At 37.2% G+C, this 23,696-nt stretch overlaps 1 protein-coding gene across 1 annotated transcript; it reads right to left on the bottom strand.

Annotated features, from left to right (window-relative positions):
• Positions 1 to 253: 253 nt before the first annotated feature.
• On the bottom strand, positions 254 to 20,538 carry LOC138738779 (integral membrane protein 2B-like). The gene is made up of 6 exons (XM_069889685.1): positions 20,328 to 20,538; positions 14,466 to 14,600; positions 8,465 to 8,674; positions 8,075 to 8,185; positions 3,040 to 3,190; positions 254 to 768 (listed from the first exon to the last, which is right to left on the bottom strand). The coding sequence occupies exons 1-6, from the start codon at positions 20,412 to 20,414 to the stop codon at positions 680 to 682; spliced, it is 783 nt and encodes a 260-aa protein (XP_069745786.1). The 5' UTR covers positions 20,415 to 20,538; the 3' UTR covers positions 254 to 679.
• Positions 20,539 to 23,696: the final 3,158 nt, after the last annotated feature.

Raw genomic sequence — 23,696 nt, 5'->3', positions numbered from 1 at the left:
GAAATGGTTTCCACAAAATCTAGCTGCCTGTACATCATCTTCTCCCCTCTTTATACTGTTGTTAACCTTGCCTTCAGCTATCAAGTCACATCTTGCTTTAATTAGGATTTTAAAGTAAAGAAATTTAGAATTATAATCTCTTGCTAAACTATTGGACCCACCCACCTCTAATGTTTCTTTTTGCTCTACTCACTTGTTTGATTAACAATATTCCTATTTGTGTAAAGGTGCTCAGTAAAATGCAAAACATAAAAACAATTTTATTTTTTTAATTTTACTTAAGATTATATACACAAATCAGCAATTGGTCAAATGCATTTACCATATTATGTTCTCTCCTCTTTCACCCCATCCATGTTGCCTAGAATACAGATTAATACATAAATGAGAATGTGGGGGAAGTCTCCAGTTTCTTCCCACAAAATTTGAAGTATTAATTCCAGTCTAATATATTGCAGCCCACTACTGAAACAAAGAAATATTGGCATTATTTTTTTCTCACAAACTACCGTCAAACCTTTCCACATTTACTTGCATCTTACACTTCTGATAGTATTTAAGCACAGATGAAATTACAAAGTAAACCCTGTTTACAACACTAAAAATGAAACTGCATTATACACCAGAAAAGTGATTTTTGTGGGCTCAATTTGGAGCTGCATTGGATAGTCTTCTGCAATTATTGTTCACAGACAAGGGTTTCAACTGCAACTTGACTTTCAAAATGAATAATCTTGAAACACCTCATTGTATTCCGCTTTTGGATTCCTGGGGGGGGAAAAATAAAAATTAAATGGAGAATTCAGCCTGCATCAAGAGGCAACATGAGCTAAAGTCACTTGAATTCCACATTCAGATTGCAAAGCAAGTCTCTTTCAATATGCCATAAAATAGTACTTCAAAGCTGTAAAGGATTTATGAACAAAAAGCTTAATGCCAAAGGAATGAAAAATAATGCACATTTCAATAATTTATGTTTGCAAATATACACACATCAAGGAATAGGGGGGTTAGCTTATGCTTCCACCCACCCCAACCACCACTTAATCGTTTTATCTGATATTGTCATGGGGCTCCTTCAAAAGGTAGAGGCACAGAAGTATTTCAGTGCATCTTCATCAAAACAGTCATTTTAGCAATTTGCACAAGCTCCAAGTTTGTCTAATTTAGTTTCAAATTCAAGATTTCTTTATTGCTATTAATCATTAACATCTCCATGAAATTAAAATAATTTTTCTTCAAGGAACATTTATTTATTTTTCAGACATATTTCAACTCGTCTAGAGACAGATTGTAGGCGCTATACTCAACCAAAAATAACTGGAAACATCTCAACAAGTCAAACAGCATCTGAGGTGTAGGGAAGGAAGAGAATGTGATGCAAGATCTCTACCCAAAACATCAACCATTCTTCCTCCCATCTAATGACTGTGACATATTCCACCCCTCAGTTTGTTTTTGATTAAATTAGTTTAAACTGCTAGACATATTCTGTTATGCTTACTGCACCAGCAGCTAGCATTAAATTTGAATATCCATGAACATCTAAGTCTACACCATCTAGCCATCAAGATCACAAAAATCTGTCCCATTATGACAATCTTTATGCTCCTCTTTAACTAGTGTTACTTGATATTCAAAATGTTTCTCAAACTCCAGCCAACTTCAACAACTCCTCTAATATAGAAGACCCCCACATTACATTTGGAGGAGTTTGCATTCATAGAAAACTAAATTGCAATTTTCCATAACACAGGACTTATTTAAACATGCTTCCAGAAACAAGAGTTCAAAAACATTCTTTCCCCTCCACAAGTCGAGATAGAATTTTAATGTTTCTTGAATTTTTTGGGTAGCAATTTGTGAATTACGAAGGGAGGAACTTCTGTAACCCAAAGGGCCATAATGCAGGGATCACCATTGCTATGACTCATGTTGTCAACTAAAGACTGAATTGAGGATGCATGGTTATTACCAAAGAACAAATGTGCTAACTCAAGAAAAAGACAAGTTGAGTTCATTTTATATGTAAGAATACATCAGCTTCCCCAGCTAACATTAACTCAAAAAGTGAAACCAAATAAAACTTAGATTAGTTGTAAACTGGTAGCACAATGGTTGGATTCAAAGATGTTAATTCAATGCAAATAACCATATAACCAATTACGGAGCGGAAACAGGCCATGTTGGCCTTTCGAGTCCACACCGGTTCACTGATTTGTGCGCCCTCTTCAGGCATTGGTCCCAGTAGATCGTCATTCAATAATGATGGGCGAATTCAATGCAGGTGGAAATCAGATAATAGCAAAACTATGAGCAAACAGATTGGCTGTCTGTGTACCAAAAATAGTAAAACTTGACGAAACTGGATTTATTAAGAAAAGACAAAATGAATTTAGAAAAATGAAATGGCCCTACAAAAAAAGTAGAGTTTTAAAATAACGACCTGAGAGAATTTGAAGTGGCATGTTAGGTTATGGAAAAGGATACAGAGACTTATAAATATAAGCAGTCAGGGAATATGTCAAATTCATGCAACATTGTCCCATCAAGGGCAACTCACTTAAGGACACAAAGGCTCTGCAGTCAAAATGATGATTCAGACATGAAGACCTGAGAAGCTGGGACTATTTTCCTAACAGCAGACCTGTCTAAGAGGAGACATCTTGAAAATTAGCTTAGATGGAACAAAGGGGAACATATTGGAAATAATTAACACAAACACCAGTAACAAGTGGTCAAAGATTTAGTGATCGTCAAGAGCCCAAGATGACGATCACTTGATCAGCTTTTGAAATAGCAAGGAGAAAGAGTGAATTAAGTGCTGGGTTGTGTTTCTATCTGGAATATGCAACACCATAAATCCAGTAATTTATTACACCACAACAGAAAAGACCAACTATGCAAGATGCATTTTTGATACAAGGACTGTCAAAGCAGACAAGTTACATAAAGTTATCTTTAATGGCACTTCATGCGTGGAAACAAAAATTAATATTTGACAAAATATATTCAATTATTAAACTTTTAAAAGCTTACCTTTCCCAGGATCTCTGCGTTGAAGCTTGAAGCTCTCCTTCCCACGGCAAAGACGCGAAATAAAGAATCCAAGCTCATCCACATTTTTAATATAATCAGTAACCACCATCTCTTCATGTATCAAGTAAGACTGAGGCAAGTAGGTGCCAGCCTGTTCAAGTTAATTAAGGATATGTTCATGCAAAGCACTTAATATTGAAAAAACTGAACGATTATCCACTGACCTTGAATTCACGAATAATAGAATTTAGCTCAGCTACAAGACTAAATTAATAACATGCACATTAACATGGATGCTACAACTCAGAAATCATACCTAAGATGAATCTCCCAGGGAATTAAATGCACATAGCTTTGCAATTCATCACCAACTTGGCATGTTTTTGAAAATACAATCTATAATTCAAAAATCATACAGAAATTATTTACCAAGACCTGCAAGACATATGTCACGATTTAAAAAAATTATCAATACTGAACTCACAGGATTTATTTGAGCCTGTTTTTTCTGTGGGACCAATGTAGGAAGACAACAAAATGTCAGCATTCTTTATTTAGGTACTCTAGAAATAAAAAGGAATTAAGGAAATGCCCTTTTATAAATATAAATCTAACCATATGCCTTTTCATTACAATTCTCAGGGCAAACAAAGACAAAGGAAAAATTTTTAATAATAAAGGAATAAAGTCTTCAACTTAATGCACTCACTGCTTTTGCAATTTCAATTGTTTTCAATTTCCTTGCACTTTTTCCAATGTTATAATTACACCTTTGCTCAAAACCACTATGAAGTATCTACAGTTCAACTATAGATGCTCTCTACACCAGGGATGGCCAACCAATGGCACATGGACCAAAAATGGTGCATTAGATGATTAGAAGTGAAGCATTGCACCCCAGTGATTAAAAAAAATGTAAGTCTACACATGAAAAAAAATTAACAAAAAAACAAATTTGTAGAAAATCTATAACAGGAATTCAAGTTGCTTAGAACTAGAAATGGGTTTTATGGAGAATAATCTAAAACTGAGCAATTATTTTTAGCGATTTTATTATCAAAATCTTTTGGCAAATATTATCTTTCATGTTAATCTGTTTTCCATTAAAAATATTAAATGAGTCAAATTAGGAAAGGACTTTTGATCTGCAGTCATTCCATAACTGTTCAACATACAATTGACACTTGTTTGATCCTAAGGTACCAGGTGTCTGCACAGCAGTGCATTGCAGGTTTTTGCCAGTCAGTTTACAAATGAAACTCGTGCCACTCGTCCTTTGCGAACGTTTTTGCAGTTTTATACTTTTTTGAAAATAAAGCCTTGTTTTTACATTCAGTTGCCCATCACAGTGCAAACAAAAATCAGTAAATGATAGTAAGAGTGAATTCAATGAATGGTGGGAAAATCAGTTTTTATGGTTTGTGAAAACACTCACATAATAGAAGACATGATCTTAATAGACATGATAAAACAACGTCAGACTGAATTAGATAGAAAACTGAAGCTAGTGCTTGGGTCCGAGTTACAGAAAGAATGTGATTAAGAAAAAGGAAGAAATCAGACAAAATTATTGTTAAAAAGTTGTGTAAGTTTGGTGATGACAGAAGCATCCTACAAAATTGCTTTAGCATTGGCTGAAAAACAAAATTTTTCTCCAATGGAAAATAAATTGTTAAGCCTCATCTCCAAATATTTGCAAGAGGTCTTGGGATAAAATATTAAAGGAAAGTAGATGAAACTCTGCTGTCAACTCAAACAGTTACAAAATACCCCAAAGAACTCTGATGATGCATCTGAGCAACTGAAAGACCTTATCCATGCTTGTACTTTCTTTTCTTTAGCTTTCTACAAATCTGCTGATGTGATGTAGCCCAGTTAAGCATTTTTATAAGAAGAATTTATGACAATTTTAGTGTTTTTGAAGAACTTATTAGTCTTGAGTCACTTCATGGAAAAAACGGGAGGATCAGACATATTTGACAAAGTAAAATCATACCTACAAAACCTACAACTAGATTCTAGTCAATTCATGTTTGCATGGACAGAGTGCCATTGGGACTACGACTTTGCTTGAAAACTTTTTAGGTTGTCCTCTACCAAAATATCACTGCATTATACACCAAGAGTCACTGTGTGGAAAAACTAAATTTGCAGCATGTTATGTTACTGGCTGTGAAATGCGTGAATAAAATAAGAGCAAGAGGGTTAAACAGATGAGAATTCAGAGAATATTGTGAAATGTTAAGATTTGGAATATGGCGAGGTGGACTAGCTTTCTAGAGGACAAGTTCGGAGTAGATTTTGGAAACTGAAAAATACTGTTGATAATTTTCTAGAAGAGAAAAATGAGCTTCCTGAGGAAAGAGCCCTTTTATGTGATAACCAGTGGCTATTTGATTTAGCATTTTTTGTTGATGTTACCAGCCATCGCAATGATCTAAATTTGAAATTCCAGGGCAAGAACAAATTGTTTCCTAGCTTAGTAAATGATATTCCAAATGAAGTTAAACTGTTCACCTCTCAGTTAGAAAATGAGTATTTGAGCCAGTTTCCGCAATTAAAAGAGCAGAGTGAATGTGCTGAAGATAATGGGAATTTTACAAAATAGGGTTTTGTGCCGGTGTGAGCAGTGGAAGAAACACAGCCACCACATTGAGGGTCGTTAACGACTGTTTTTTATTTAAATTCAGCACGCCCTTATAAGGTAGCATGAGCTCAGTCACCTGGTACATTGTGACATCATAATCGCTGCCCAGGATGCACGCTAGAAGGGATGCTGGAGTCAGAGAGAAACCTCTGACGACACCATTTCCCCATGGGCTGCCCCACCACGTGGCAAAACAAGCGGGGCCGGTTCGCCACAAGGATGTGCACTTCCACAGTATTTTTTTTAATTTAATTTTTTATTTTTCACACTATGAACCATACTAACCAAAATACACACAAACATTTCCCTCTTGAATATACACAGTGTCATTTTCTCCCCTTTTCCCCCCTCCCTTCCTTCACCCCCCCCCCTCCCCACCCACTCAACGTTCAACCTATATGATACATTAAACCCAATAAACAGTATATTGAAATAAATCAGGTTTAAAGTAGTTTTTGTGATTTTGCTAAAGATGAAGACTGCATACCTGTATTTATAAACCCATTTTCACTTGATGAACAAAAAAAATCATGAAGCTGCCTAGTAACATACATATGGAACTTTTCAACTTGAAAACAAATTCATTATTGAACATGAAATTTGATGAGCTTCCCTCAGTCCCAAATACTTCTGACATGATTAATTTCTGGCGATCATTACACTGTGAACATTTTCCAGAACTAAGAAAATTTGTTGTTTTGTGACAACATACTAATGTGAACAAGCATTTTCAGCCAGGAAATCAATTAAAAACAAAATGAGGTTGTGATTGATTGATTCAAATTTGAAGAATTCTCTGCTGCTCTCAGTAACTAATTTAACTCCAAACATTAAAAGCTTAGTGAAATCAAAACAGACTCGTCTCATTAAGGCAAATAATGTTTATCTTGTTTTTATATTAAATCAATATGTAAAAATGTTAGTCTATATTAACATATTTTTACAAGAATTAAATGGAGGTAATGTAGCTTTTCTACAAGAATGGCAGCTTACTAAATTGGAGCATGCCAAATTAAAAAGATGCTGGGTGGGGCAAGTAATATAGTCTTCTTTCAGTTCAAAGGTAAAAATAGCAGCAATTTTAATTAATAAAAATGTAATCAGTAATAATAGATCGATTGAGCAAGCCAGAAGGTTTGTAATGGAAGATTGTAAAATTTAAGCAGAATCCTGGACATTTATGATGACAAAGCCTTGATGAAGAATCTTTTTAAAAACAGCACAAGGTAGGAAAAAATATATTGGTTGGGGGCGTGGGTGAAAGGGGATTTTAATTTCTGACTGGATCCAATATTGGATATTTGTATGAAAAAGTTTAATATAATGATACTGAAGATTTTACTATGTATAGTTATAAAAATGAAAAATAAAATATTTTTAAAAAATAATTGAATGGGGGTACAAGAGTTGTATGATGGATCTGAACTTGCACGTGAAAAAATTGACACATGGAATGTAAAGGTTGGCCAACCTTGCTCTACACTATTAATTTGATCAAGTTTTGATGTTAATTATACAACAGTGGACACAATTGATCAATATAGTAGCAAATATATTACTTGGTTTTAAAAATCCTCTTTAATCCCAAATCCACAAAAAATGTTGCCAACTTGTGCAAAACAACAGTTTGCTTGCAGCATGACCATCAGGTTGCTTCTCTCACCCTTACAAGGAAGCCCTTTGCATCAACTGATTAACTTAATTTTCCTTTGTTCATTATAACTTCTAAATGTTTTTTCTTCAATTAAAAAAAATAAAAGGCTTTTAAAAGATGAACTAATTGAAATTAAGATGAGTGAAAAGCTAAGCAAAATGTATATTTGAGATAAAATAGAAAAATTAATCTTTTCTTGTGACAGAAGGGGTTATTTTTATCTACCAGTCTATGCCAGCTCAGAAATCCCAATTTCCTGTATCACCCATCCTCCTCACATTCCCATCTTTTTGCCCAGATTATTTCACCTATACTAAAGGCAATTTATGGACATCAATCTACTAATCTGCGTATCTTTGCAATACAAGAGAAAATTAACATTAAGGAAAACTCACAGGAAGAGAACGAGAATTAAATTATATCAAATTAAAATTGACGATAACTGCCAACTGTCCAGAATGTTATTGTATTTTAGAAGTTAAATAAAACATCTTCAACCATTTCTTTGTTTGCTTCTTTCAAGTCAGGACACAGACCTCCACAGTACAATTTGTCCTATTCTACGCAAATCCATTACAGAAATTTTAACCAGGGAGACAAATTCTAAATGTATATACTTTATAATCTCAAGCATCTACAAATTCATTCTAAAATGGTTACATAATATTTTGGATCAATTGTACCATTAAAAAGAAATTGGTCTGACCTAGAAAGTGTTAATAACTTGTACATACCTTGATGTTGACTAGCAACTCAAACAAACTGCGGGGTGGCATGACAATGGATGAATTTAGTGGAATCACATAACATTTATTCAATTCCAGATCCAAGTATGCTGTCAAACCCTAGGAAAGAAAAATTATTTTCAGATATACTGGCCAATTTTAAATTATATGCAAATATTAATCTACCTATCTTTTTGAAATCAAATTACTTAGCTGAACCCTAAGTTACAATGTCTTGCTTGCCACAATTAAACTTTCAATACATCTGAAAGGGCTCAAATTAACCAAAAAAAGGACCTTCAAGAACAAATCAAAATATTTGATTACAAATGCACAGTTGAGGAAAGAAAAAAAAAATTAATAAATTAAAATTTCTGAAATGCAGCAAGTAATGCATACCCTGTGGAAATCATGAACAATATCTGCTGGATCGCCATCAGCAAACTCTGGGACAAGAACATTGATCAGTTCAACTCCATCATCCTCCAAGATTCGAATATTTTCTTCAATTGATTGGTATGAAGCTCCTTGTGAATTAGAACCAATTTCAGGTACAAAATAGTCTTTAGGATCACTGTACTTGAGACCACAAAAGAAAACTTCACCTTCCTGGAACAAATTAATATAGAAAACCAATATTAAATTTAAATTCTGTTTTTACGACCAATTTAAGGAAAAAAAAGTCAGCACTGTCAAAATGTTCAAAGAACATTAAATAAAATTAAGTACAAAGTTAAAACTGAGTTAATTAGCAAGAAAACTTCAGCACTGATTCATGTAGGATTAATACAATGATGCAGAGTTTGTAGACACTGAGATAAAGAACCTATTTCTGTGCTCACTCTCTCTCTCTCAGTTGTCCAACAAATATGCATAGTCCAACAGGATTTCTTTTACTGTTTCAAATACTGTCAAGCGAGTTTGAAATGTTTGATGTACTAGATTGATTCAGCTCTAGACATTTGACAATTTGTCTATTAATATTTAGAAATAGAGAGACATTGTGAATAGGTTTTAGTGTTGAAGCTCATTTCTTTTAGCCTAATTTCAAAGAAAGTAATGGATGAGTTTGGAGCAGATGTGCCCAAATTTAAACAGCGCCTCAGAATATGATTTATCATCTTTAAATGCTTCCAGCAATTAGAAATGAGATTTAGTTTAAGAACAGAAAATGTTGAAAACGTTTACAGCTGCATTTATAGAGAAAATTATTTAACATCAATATATTCTGAATCTCTCAAAATAATTTGTCCGATCAAAGTACTTCCAACATTTTGCTTTCAATTCAGATTTCCTGGATTGGTAGCTTTTTCATTAAAGATTGAATTGAGCCATTCTAACTGAGAGGAAGATTTTAAAACCTATCTCCTCCCATCAAATTCTTTTCTACCCATTTGTTCATCAGTAGCACTTAAATCAACAGTAATGAAGTGTTTTGAAAGACTGGTGTTGAAGAAAATCAGCTCCTGTTGTAGCAGCAGGTCTACAGCAAATGCCATCTCACTGGTTCTACAAAAATCCCTGGAACACTTGGACAGTAAAGATGCATTCATTAGGATGCTCTTTATTGACTACAGTTCAGCATTTAACACCATCATCCCCTCAAACCTGATCAGCAAACTCCAAGACCTGGGACAACACCCACTGAGTAATTGGATCATGGATTTAATCACATCCAGATCACAGTGAGGAGTGGCAAGAAATTCTCCACAATTTCCATCACTATCAGAGCATCACAGGGCTGTATTCTTAGCCCCCTGCTCTACTTACTTTACACCTATGACAGTGTGCCTTGGTAGGACAATAACACCATCTACAAATCTGCCAATGATAGTGGGTTGAATAACTTGCCTGAATGAGTGCAAGGTTGTTATTGGTGCACCAATGTCACCAAAACTAAGGAGATGATTGGTGACTCTAGGAAAGAAAACCGACAATCAAGTGATCATTGGGGGAAATCAGAGGTGGAAAGGGTGAGCAAATTTAAGTTCTTGGGAGTCACCATCTTGCTACTTCCTCAGGAGTTTGCAGAAGTTTTGTAGGACACCAGACACCCTGGCAAACTTCTAAAGATGTGTGGTGGAAAGTGGTATGGTGACACCAATATCCATGAGCACAAAACCTTCCAAAGAGAGGTTTTACTTTAGATATGTATCAATTGTTATGGAAACTATGGATAAACCGAATTTGGAGAAATCTAGAAATAAATGGGAAAGCGATTCAACTTATGTTATACCTCAAGAGGATTGGGAGGTTATGTGTCATGAAGGGGTAACTAAATTGACTAATGCAAGATATGGTTTGGTCAATTATAATTTTTTGTATCAGTTTTACTTGACTCTTGAGAAATTGAAAAAATACGGATTTAGTAATTCGGATCTTTGTTTTAGATGTGGGTTAAGTACTGGAACTTTAATTGCATGTAGTTTGGTCCTGTGATAGGGTACAACCATTTTGGGAAAAAGTTAGGTTGGTTTTGGAGAAATTATTTAAAATTAAATTAGCATTAGATCCAGAGATTTTTTTGTTGGGTTATATGGTTTCTTTGACTGGTTTGGGGTTGGATAAGTTTCATATAGTATTTGTACGTTTGGTGTTATCTGTGGCACGAAAATGTGTAGCAATTACTTGCAAAGAATGTAGAGATTAATATAGCTCGATGGCATAATAAATTGAGATCTTGTATTTATATGGAGAAAATAATAATTTACATGATAATTACTTTTTTTGTTAGAATATATAGGTTTGGAAAGATCTTAAAATATATATGTTTTATGTTTTCTTTTTTGGCTCCCCTTGAGGGGGCCAGCTGGGGGAGGGGGTGGAGGGAGGGTTATTATATTGTATAAAAACCTTTTTTTGTTGTTGCTTTTGATTTTACGTTGTTTTTAAAAGTTTTAAATAAAGTTTTAAAAAAGGTTGTATGTGATGCCATGTATGTACTTATACAACAAATCTGAACCTTTGCTTTTCCAAAAATGCACCATTTGACACACCCAATGGAATCATTCAAATTACATGGATAAAATCATATCTTAATGGGTATCTATTCATCATGAAGATGAAGTACAGCATTTTTACATATCAAACCTCATTGTGGAGTTAAATTGCCAGTGGGCTGGAAAACTAAACAGAATCAATTATTCCAAATTACAAAATTGGGCCAAAAATGATAGCCTCGTTTTAAAGATCACTTCTACTCAACAATTGTGTTTTCCTTCTGTGGCAGGAAATAACTTGGGAAACAACTTTCAGCACAACTCTTCGCTTCCATGGAGACATGGCCAGTAAAATAGATCCCTTGGTCAAACAACACTTGCCTACCACTTCCACAGTTGCATCCTTCAAATCAAAGATCTGGCATATTCAGAGTGGCACAAGAAAGGACAATTGGTTTAAGAATGCTTTAAATTATATTTTCAAACATGTTATATCTTGTAGCAAGTTCTGACACAAGGGAGTAAAATCAAGTACTTTTCTTCAACAGAAATGCTATACTTCACTGTGTCTTACAGCATTTTAAAATCCAAGCTTGATAGAAATTCTATTAGGGGCAGCATGGTTGGCATAGCGGTTCACACAATGCCAGCGATCTTGACCAGTATTCAAATCCCACACTCTACAAGGAATCTGTACGTTTTCACGTGTGTGGGTTTTCCACAGGGGCTCAGTTTCCTCCCATAGTTAGAAATGTACTAGGGTGTAGGTCAATTGGATGCAAATTGGGTGACACGGGCTCATGGGCCAAATTGGCCTGTTATGTTCTGCATGTCTAATTTTTTTTTTTAATTAAGAAACTTTCCTACAAATAACTTCTAATAATTAGGGCAATCATTTTCTGCAAACTAGATTGAAATACTGAAGCAAAGGTCCATCTGCCTTCTGGATAGGAAAACTATCCCTGTGGGACAAAGAAGGATTCCACTAACAGCATCTTTCACAATTATTTCAATATATCCCAAAGGTGTTTTTTTTTAAAGTAGTGAAGTACCATTTGAAGCAGTCACTTTTGTATTGTAGGATTCCATCCTTTTCTCCTAGTTTCATTGCCTTTGGTACATCAGCTTGCAAAATGAGACTATCATCTGAAATCTTTTCAAACAATGTAGCTTCCACTCCTTGGCAGTCAATAGAATCATCCACATTTCCTGTTTCTTGGAGTTCTGCTCTTCTCCCCCACCCTCCAAATGGAACATGGATAAGGTTCCTGTTGTCCTCGCCCCTTCACCCCACCAGCTTCTATTTTCAGCACTTCATTCTGTTATTTCTGCCAGCTGCAACTTGACCCCATCATAAGTCTATCCCTTCTATAGGGATTGCGCTCCCTATGAATCCCTTGTCTGCTCATCCACCTCTCGGTTACCCCTGCAACTACAGGTAGTTTATGACTTGCTTGTACAACTCGTCAACACCACCCAGAGTCGCAATCAGCCCCACCAAGTGAGGCAAAGATTAAATACTCTAACCCCATCTACTGCATTTAGTACTCCTTATGTAGCCTCTGCTACATCGGTGGTACCAAACACAAACTTGGGGAACATTTCACAGAGCATCTACATTGTCAATTGCCTGCTATTTTAATTCCCCTTCCCATACGGTCTTAGGACTTCTCCACTGCCAGAGTGAAGCCCAATGCAAACTAGAGGAACAACACTATTCTGTCTGGGCAACATGTTATGGACACACCATTTTCTAATTAGTTTCTAATTACTGTTCTCTCCCCTCCCTCTCCTTTGCTTCTGTTCCATGTATCTTTCCACACCACCACTCTCACCTCATCATCAAATTCCAGCACTGCTAGCTGCCTTAGCTTTCTCAACCACTCCACCCTGTATTCCTCCATCTGGCCTTGATATTTCTTGCCTCTCCTTTTTGTCAAGCATCTGCCACTCCATTCTTCAACCCATCATATATCAGCTGTCTGGTTCACCAAACCACGCAGGTCCCCGGTGTCACCCCTCACACCCTCTCCTCTTTTACACTGCTTCTGTACAAGTTTCCTCAGTCCCAATTAAGAATTTCAGCATGAAACATCAACCATTCTTTTTCTCCAACTGATGTTCCTAAACTGCTGAGCTCCACCAGAAGATTGTATTCGGCTTTTCTCAATCTCAAACCAACACCTGTAGCAACAAATTCCACAGATTTACCACCCTCTAACTGAAGAAATCCCTTCACATGTCTGTTCTAAGCAGACGCTCTTCAATTCTGAAGCTTGTCCTCAACTCTCCCACCATGGGAAAACAATCTTTCTACATCTACTCTGTTCATACCTTTCTACATTAAAAATATTTTAATGAGATCCTCCCTCATTCTCCCAAATTCCAAGTACAGGCCAAGTCAGACAATCCTCTTATTATAACTCTTTCAATCCTGAAATCATTCTTGCGACCCTCTTCTGAACTCAATCCAATGACAGCACATCCTATCTTAAATGAGGAGCCCAGAACTGCTCACTGTACTCCAAGTGTGTCCTCACCAGTGCCTTATGAAGCCTCAACATAAAGGTCAATGGAGGATGACATTGTATGTTTTGGCAAAGCACTAATGCAATGAAACTTTCCTTGTAATTTGATTTTTTTTTAATATAAAAAAGGCACTGAACAACAAGATTCAGATTTTGCGATCATAGACCTCACCATCCAAATGTATATACTTATAGAATTAGAGTCTTTACGGACCTCAAGTCCCACTTCTGCCTTTGTTTTATTTATCCTTCCCAGTATTTAACTTGCTTTAACTATTATTTTTAATCCCAAATGAATGACTGATACAGATCAAGAAATGAAGTCACCCAAAATTATATACCATAGTTCAACATAGAGTCTAGAAGACTGCAACACATGCCCAGACAGAAAGTGGTGCAATTCCTCAAATTTGTATTAGGAGAGGAAGTGAGTGGGATGAAGAATTTAAGTGGAAATCAACAGAAAGCTCAGGGTTGCTGCTATGAATTGAACAAGATTTCTGCAGCTATCACCAATTCTTTGTTAAATTGGGTGATCATTATTCCTTCCCACAAATGTAGCCTATCAGTAAGTATTTCCAGCATTTTTGATTTTTAATCGATACTTTAGACTTATTGTTCACTAATTACCTGCACATTTCCTAATATTGCCTGCTAAAACATGGCATTTTATCTCTCAGGTTTCAATATCTGTCACATCCTCCCTCGCTGAAGACCTTTAAAAACTACCAGTTCATCTGGGGTCATAGGGAAAGTTGTTTGAGCAGTGTCGTTGGTGAAATGTCTCCGTTTATTCAATCGGTTTGACAATCTATACAAAATCAAATTTGATTAGCCAACAATTCAATTTTAACAGCATACATATTTGTAGAGAGACAAAAATAAAATGTTTTTTTTATATATATATATATATAAAAAAAGTCTTTTGCCTACCTGCACAATGAAATATCTATAAAGATATGCACCACCAACCACCACACCAGACAGCATGAGTGCTAGTCCAAGACACATACACCAGCACCAAGCACGCGATTGGTGTCGAAATGGAACAACCTCCTCCTCTGGATCCTGGAAGAAAAAGTTCTTAATCTCAAACCAATGGGCAGCAAAAATATAAAATGATCTTTAAAGAAACTAATTTCCAGGTCTAATTTCAGTTGTCATTGAACTGACTGAATGAATGGAAGGATACTTACAATTTTTTTTTTATATATATATAGGTTTCACGGCAAAAACTCTGCTCATAACTAAATTATCACAATGGCCTATATATTTTTTTCCCCCAACATTAACATGAATGGGAAGTACTGTTCCAACACACACACACACACACAAGCTCAGTTTTATTAGGTCTCGGGCCTGATTTTAATATTTGCACTGTTCCTGCCTTGGCCCCCTTAGCTGTCGTCACAACATACATAGCCAAAGGTTTCCCGCGCACAGGTACATTTCTGCATAACCATGCCCTTCTTCCCTGCACACTGTCTCCGTCTTGTCTGCGCAGCAAGGCAGTCCCATTTTAGGGTCGATGGCTTTTAAGCTGCCCTTGCCGTTCACCCACCGGTTCGCTTATTGCTGTTGGCCTTTGGTTGTGCTTCCTGCACGGAGCGCCGGCTCGATTTGCCACCGTGGCAGACCACCATATGACCCCTCCAGAACTGGCAGAATTGTCTTTGTCATTGGTGCCCAGAGACAAAGTCTCTGCAGCCTTCAGTGACCTGCCTCTTCAGTGTGGTGTTGGCGCTGGGCCAAAGTGTGCCAGCTTCAACCTGTCTGTGGTGAAGAACTCAGTCTTGCCTCTAACTCGAACACGGCCCCGTTGTTGCAGATGACCTGGAATGGACCTTCATATGGCCTCTGAAGTGGTGGACAATGTGGACCCTGTTTTTGTTTTTTTTTAATTTTTTTTATTTTTCACACCATAAACCACATTGACCATGATACATACATTTTCCTTTTCAAATATAGTGTCATTTTCTCCCCCCCTCCTCCCATCCCACCCTCCCTACCTCCCCCCCATCCATTTAAAGTTCAGAATCTAAGATACATTAAACCAGTCAAACAATGTTGTCATTCAATAAAAATAAACAAGAAATTCCACTGAGTCAATTCTTTTCATTTCCTTCTCCTTTCGTTAGTTTAGGTAGTGAATGTCCCCGGTAGGTTTTCTCTATTGTGTTTCATGTAAGGCTCCCATATTTGTTCAAATATTTCAATATTATTTCTTAAACTATATGTTATTTTTTCTAATGGAATACATTTATTCATTTCTATATACCATTGTTGTATTTTCAAATTATCTTCCAATTTCCAGGTTGACATAATACATGTTTTTGCTAAAGCTAGAGCTATCTTAACAAATCTTTTTTGTGCACCATTCAAATCAATTCCAAATTCTTTGTTTTTTGTTACTTAGGAGGAAGATCTCTGGATTTTTTGGTATATTGTTTTCTGTAATTTTATTTAATATTTGGTTTAGATCTTCCCAAAATTTTTCTACTTTCTCACATGTCCAGATTGCATGAATTGTTGTTCCCATTTCTTTTTTACATACAAAACATCTGTCAGATACTGTTGGGTCCCATTTATTTAACTTTTGAGGTGTAATGTATAGTCTGTGTATCCAGTTATATTGTATCATACGTAACCTCGTATTTATTGTATTTCTCATCGTTCCAGAACATAACTTCTCCCATGTTTCCTTTTTTATCTTTATGTTTAAATCTTGTTCCCATTTTTGTTTACTTTTACCATTTGTTTCCTCATTCTCCTTTTCTTGCAGTTTAATATACATATTTGTTATAAATCTTTTGATTATCATTGTATCTGTAATCACATATTCAAAGTTACTTCCCTCTGGTAACCTCAGACTGCTTCCCAATTTGTCCTTCAAGTAGGATCTCAATTGGTAATATGCCAGCACTGTATCTTGAGTTATATTGTATTTATCTTTCATTTGTTCAAAGGATAATAATCTATTTCCTGAAAAGCAATTTTCTATTCTTTTGATCCCTTTTTTCTCCCATTCTCTAAAGGAAAGGTTATCTATTGTAAAAGGGAGTAACTTATTTTGCGTCAATATTAGTTTTGGTAATTGGTAATTTGTTTTATTCCTTTCTATATGAATCTTTTTCCAAATATTGAGTAGATGATGTAATACTGGAGAACTCCTACGTTGAACCAATTTTTCATCCCATTTATATAATATGTGTTCAGGTATCTTTTCCCCTATTTTATCTAGTTCTAATCTAGTCCAATCTGGCTTTTCCCTTGTTTTATAAAAATCTGATAGGTATCTTAATTGTGCGGCTCTATAATAATTTTTAAAGTTATGGCAGTTGTAAGCCTTCTTGTTTATACCATTCTGTTAATTTATCTAGTGCAATCCTCAGTTTCCCCCCTTTCCATAAAAATTTCCTTATTATTTTCTTTAACTCCTTGAAGAATGTCTCTGTCAAGTGTATTGGTAATGCCTGAAATAGGTATAATATCCTTGGGAAAATGTTCATTTTAATACAGTTTATCCTTCCTATTAGTGTTAATGGTAAATCTTTCCAATGCTCCAAATCGTTCTGTAATTTTTTCATTAGTGGATAATAATTGAGTTTATATAGATGGCCGAGATTTTTATTTATTTGTATGCCTATGTATCTTATTGCTTGCATTTGCCATCTGAATGGTGATTCATTCTTAAATTTTGAGAAATCCGCATTATTCATTGGCATTGCTTCACTTTTATTTACGTTAATCTTGTAACCCGACACTTCTCCATATTCCTTCAATTTCTTATATAATTCTTTTATTGATAGTTCTGGTTCTGTTAAGTATACTATAACATCATCCGCAAATAAACTGATTTTATATTCCTTGTCTTTTATTTTTATCCCTTTTATATTATTTTCTGTTCTTATCAATTCTGCTAGTGGTTCTATAGCTAACGCGAACAATAAGGTTGATAATGGGCATCCCTGCCGTGTTGACCTGCTTAAGTTAAATTGCTTTGATATATATCCATTTACTGTCACTTTCGCCAATGGCCCCTTATATACTGCTTTAATCCAATTAATATACTTCTCTGGTAAACTGAATTTTTGCAATACTTTGAATAAATAATTCCATTCTACTCTGTCAAAGGCCTTCTCTGCGTCTAAAGCAACTGCTACTGTTGGCGCTTTACTCCCTTCTACTGCATGAATTAAGTTAATAAATTTACAAATATTGTCTGTTGTGCGTCTTTTTTTAATAAATCCAGTTTGGTCTAGATTTACCATTTTAGGTACATACTCTGCTAATCTGTTTGCTAATAGTTTAGCTATTATCTTATAATCTGTGTTAAGTAATGATATTGGTCTATATGACGCTGGTGCGAGTGGATCTTTCCCTGTCTTTGGTATTACTGTAATTATTGCTGTTTTGCATGAATCTGGTAAGCTTTGTGTTTTATCAATCTGGTTGATTACTTCCAGGAGGGGAGGAATTAATAAATCTTTAAATGTTTTTTCGAATTCCATTGGGAATCCATCCTCTCCTGGTGTTTTATTATTTGGTAATTTTTTTTATTATCTCTTGTATTTCTACTATTTCAAATGGTTCTATTAATTTATTTTGTTCCTCTATTTGTAATTTTGGTAGTTCAATTTTAGTTAAAAATTCATCTATTTTGCCTTCTTTCCCTTCGTTTTCAGTTTGGTATAATTGTTCACAGAATTCTCTAAAGTTTTCCTTGATCTCTGTTGGATTATATGTGATTTGTTTGTCTTTTTTCCTTGATGCCAATACCATTTTCTTAGCTTGTTCTGTCTTAAGCTGCTATGCTAGAATTTTGTGCGTTTTTTCCCCTAGTTCATAATATTTCTGTTTTGTCTTCATTATGTTCTTCTCTACCTTATATGTTTGTAGTGTTTCATATTTTATTTTTTTATCTGCCAATTCTCTTCTTTTAGTTGTATCTTCCTTCATTGCTAATTCTTTTTCTATATTTACTATTTCCCTTTCCAACTGCTGTTTCCTGATTATAGTCTTTCTTCATCTTGGTTACATAACTTATTATTTGCCCTCTATTGAACGCTTTCATTGCATCCCATAGTATAAACTTATCTTTTACTGAATCCAAACTAGGATGAGGTAGAAAAATAATACAATCACAAATCCAACAGGGAACCAATTGGCAATAGGGCAGGGGGTGGGAGGAAGAGAAGAAAATGCTACCTGTTCAAGACTATCCACACTTTCAAAGAGAAAGCAGGCATGTGCACATGAAAGATAGCTGGAATGGGAGGAGACTTAGTGTTTCAGCAATAAACAAGTTGGGCCAAACAAAATATACCATGCAAGCAGGCTATAATTATACAACCTTATACAGTATATAAAAAAATTAAGGCCTGGGAATTTTACATTCTCCAAACTGGTTGATGCACTTATTCAGTCAGGATGATAGTTTTCCAAGCACATTCTGGATTGGTTCAAATTCTTATTTAAAAAAAAGGTTTGCAGCTGTAGTAACTCAGGTTCTATTCCGACAGATTGAAGTTTGTTCTTCCTCCTGGTGGCTGAATGGGGTTCCGTCAATGGGTCCATTACCTTCCAAATGTCAAATAACTTAATTAGCTGTTATTAGTTATTCCTTACAAGTGGCAGAAGAATCTGAAGTTAGGAGTTAAAAAAGAACAGACTGCAAGGAAATAAGGCCAATGGGATTGCACCATGAGCCAGCATGATACGTGATGGTCTCCCTCAATGAGGAAATACAAGAAACGTCATGAAGTTAGGACAATTTATTTCCTGCTGTTATTAGACTCTGATGGACTTCTCAATGATAAAAGATGCCCTTTCACCATTTTAACTTCTCCCCCCCCCCCTTTACTTTGTATTTATAACACTACCTCCTATATTTTTAGAATTGTGCTACCCACTATACTTAAACACATGTTGACTTGCCTGGATATCACAAAACAAAGCTTTTCCACTGTATCTCAGTACAATAATAAACGATACAATTCATATTCTTGTCCTTAATCAGCCAGCAAACAATAGCATTTGAAAATAGGAACAGAAAACCTTCATCATTGCCGACTGACCCAAGATCACACTGAAGTAGGACAACTGCACGGTACTTTGAAAAACTTTTTCTTCCCCGCAGCATTTAGTTTCAAGATCCAAACAAAACAGCCATTTAAGGCGAATGTCAGTGGCCAAACTCCAGACATCACAATCAACGTCAATTCGCATCCTGATTTTTAATCTTCATCTGCATAATATTTTATCCCTCACCCTTGCTGAAGGACATGGGACATTTATTTCCAACTGCCAACAGTGTAACTTTCTCCCTCAGGAAACAAAATCATATCTGTTTGCCCAAGATAACAGTTGGCCCCAGTTTTGGAAGCGTCTTTCCCCCTGCGCGGCGCTGCCCCGAAGGCACCACCCGAGTGAGGAGTGAACCAGCGCTTGTTCTCTGCCGACTCCAGCTATCCCTGGCGCTGCTGCGGCCTTCCTGCAGGAGGGGGTAGGGACCAGCGAGCGACAAGGAGGAGGAGGACGACCCCCCCCCCCCCCCCGCCCCGCCCCGCCCCGGCCCGCCGGCGGCGGCAGCCATTTTAGAGTCGCCGCTCTGAGCCAGCCGTCTCCTCACAGTTACCCCCGTCAGCCCTCCGGCCGAGCACGAGTCAACAACCCGCGGGCCTTAATCATTCCAGTTGGTTTCCACCCAGAACGCGCATTAAACGGAACGGAATCCCCCCCGCACCGACTCAGAAGCTCATTTTACACGGATCAAACTGGCAGCGGCGGACCCACCTTCTCGGGGATGATGAGCGTCTCGTTGTTCTCATCCTTCTTCGTCGCCTTCTGGCTCAGCGCCGAGTTAAAGGCCACCTTCACCATGACTCCCCTCGTCTGCTCCGAGTGACGCAGCTCCCAAATAAAACAGTCTCCGCAGCGGCTTCGACTTCAAGTGATCGCTCCGCCCCTTTGTGGGAACTGTCGCCCCGCCAAGTGCCTCCCTCCTTCCCTCCCTCCCTCGGGTTGCTCGCCCCGCCCGCTGCGGGAGCTGGGGGAAAGCGTGGCCCCGCCAAGTGCCTCCCGCCCTCGGGTATCTCACCACCCCCACGGCTGCGACAGCTCGAGGAACGGAAGGTCCGCCCATTGCCCACGCCCGCCCCTTCCCCGTGTTCAAGTTTTTACCCTCAAACACCCAGAAATGCCGGAGGAGCTCAGCTGAGCCCGAAACGTCAGTAATATAGCTTTTACCTCCGCTATGTTCGCTGCGAGCCTGGCTCAGTTCCTCCAGCATCTCTGAGTTGTTACTCCCATCCACAGGGTCTGCAGACTTCACTCCAAGTCTTTGCTGCTGGAGGATGCGCAAACCCTTCCCCACGACACACTCCCAGCCTTACCTTTTGGCAATACTTGGGAATCTTTCACTGATCATTTGAACGCAGCAGAATCCGAATTTAGGCATTTATTAAAGCATTTAAGACAAGCGTCGACCTGCAGTCCCGTTAAAAGATACCTCGGTGGCACAGTGTGAAGCTTTGTTGAAGCTCATGGTGGTACAATTACCACGATGAGGCAGAACTTGGTAACGGGGAAAGATATTTACCATTGATATCTAAAATATTGGGCAAAAATACTAAGCTTGATACAGGGATGAAGGTTGAGACATGGAGAGAGAAATCTCCAGAGCTAAAGGAAGCAGAAACTGCCATCATTTTTGAAGCAGTTAGGGGTTTATAAAGAGAACAGCCCTTTCCTACCCCAACTCCATGTGATGGTTTGAGAAATTCCTCATTACAGCTTTTAACACCAAAAATCAAGTTTCTGAAGCTTAAGAAATCTTTGACTTTCTTCATTAAAGTCAATTGAGGGTAAGTGTAGCAGCACCTCCCCTGTGATGAAGTGTTCCAAGGACCACTATTAGATAAAACTTGATCACAAGGAAAGAGAGATACCATTGATATCTAAAATCTTGGACAAAGTCATTAAAACACTGTTTAATGGCTGGGAGTGAGCGGTGAGCCAGAGAGGTTTAGGAGTTGAATCAAGGGATTAGGGTAATACGGATGCAATCACACTGAGGAATTGTGGAGCAAATTAGGGATGGTCAAAGACAATATTGAAGGAGGCCATGGGAATAGGTAAGAGGTCGATGCACATGAAAGACAGTTTTAATTTTGAATCCAATGTAGCCTTGCAATAGGATAATGTTCATATATTTCAGGAGAGACAGAGGGATAGGTTTAGCATCAAAAGGAGGCACGCTGCTAGAATAGCCTATTGGCAGTGGTGGATTAAACATTAGTCTGAGTAGGCTGAAGTCTGGGTGCCTAAGGATCAAGGGGGCCTGAGATACCCAAGATATTTCAGTACTTTTGCATATATTATTTTCATTATAAATACTATTTTGGTATCTACATTAGTCTCCAAACATATAAACATTTAGAAGTGAACAAGTAATGTTTTCAGGGACTTTATACTGCAGCTGCAACTCCCCGCGAGATTATGTTTACCATGTCCATGATGACATTATTACATCACCACCCGTTGTCATGTCACGACAAGTTGGCGCGAACAATGAAAAAGTGAACCTAAACCTCTCTGTTCGTACTAGTATTTTGTATTGCCGACAGTTTTTCTAAAGGTTAGTTTTTCTTCTGCAAAATGGCTATTAGGGAATACAAACATAAAGGTGGAGTGCAAAAAAGGAAAGATAAGAAGAGAGAACAAGAAAGTCTACAAAAGAATACATGCAAGCTTGACACATTTTTAAAGCCAGCAAAAGAAGAAGCAGTACTTTATGATGTGGACGGTGAAAAAAGTAGGCTAAGAATCGCAACGTGAATTTCATTCCGGACACAATGATGGAGAAATTGCAGACAACAAGTTGTTGTCGTTGAAGTCGATCACGGAGAGTGATTTGAACTCATAGCCTGTCAGAAGACGTGCACATATACTCATTAAAGGCAGGGAGCGAGGCCTGTTAGTGTTGGAATATGAATGCCAGTATTGTGAAATCTATAAAATAAGATCGTGTTATATGGCGAGCTCTCCACTGGCCACCGTGACAGAGGTGCACCAAAGAAGAGGTACAAGGACTGCCTAAAGAAATCTCTTGGTGCCTGCCACATTGACCACAGCCAGTGGGCTGATCTCGCCTCCAACCGTGCATCTTGGCGCCTCACAGTTCAGCAGGCAGCAACCTCCTTGGAAGAAGACCGCAGAGCCCACCTCACTGACAAAAGACAAAGGAGGAAAAACCCAACACCCAACCCCAACCCACCAATTTTCCCTTCCAACCACGTCTGCCTGTCCCGCATTGGACTTGTCAGCCACCAACGAGCCTGGAGCTGACGTGGACATTACCCCTCCATAAATCTTCGTCCGCCAAGCCAAAGAAGAAGATAAAATAAGACAGTAAACAGAAACGTGACTTTAGTTTTACCGCTCCCTACAAATGTTGAGAAAATCGGGTTGGCTGTGTTATTCTCCAAGTACAGGTAGAACATTCTATTTTAACTACAAACTATTTTCAAGTGAAGACCATGCTTTTTCGAAGCATAGCTTCTCCGACTGGAAAAATGCAAGTCAAAGATTAGAAAGTCATGAAAACAGCATAGGTCATTGTGATGCAATGATTACCCTCATTACAATGTTTTGAGGTATTGGATGTGTAAGCAGCTTGATTACTTGATAATACCAGTCAGAACATGATTACGTAAAAGCATTTCTGGAAAGGGTTGTTGCTACAATTAAATTTCTTGCTGAGGGGGGGATTAGCCTTTAGGGGTCAGGGACACAACGAGTATATCGGATCACCAAACTGGCAATTTTCTAGACACACTAGAATTGTTAGCACAATTTGATCCTCTTTTTGGCAACTCATATTGAAAAAAAATGGAAATAAGGGTAAAGGTCCTACCTTTCATCCACGGTATGCAATGAGTTGAATGAAATACTTGGAAAAAAGGTGTTAGAGAAAGTTATTTCAGAAATCAAAGAAGCTAAAAAATTTTCAATATCTGTGGATTCAACCCCTGATATTTCATACGTGGTTAGGCTGTCTTGCATATTTTGTGCATGAGTATGGTCCTACTAATAGATTTGTCAAATTTCTCGATTGCAAATGTCAGTGGTGATCAACTTGCCAAGAGTATTCTGATATTTTAG

Source organism: Narcine bancroftii, chromosome 7 (assembly GCF_036971445.1).
Source record: "Narcine bancroftii isolate sNarBan1 chromosome 7, sNarBan1.hap1, whole genome shotgun sequence".
Classification (NCBI taxonomy): domain Eukaryota; kingdom Metazoa; phylum Chordata; class Chondrichthyes; order Torpediniformes; family Narcinidae; genus Narcine; species Narcine bancroftii.
Note: the sequence above shows the minus strand (reverse complement) of the source record. Positions and strands in the feature narration are given on the sequence as shown.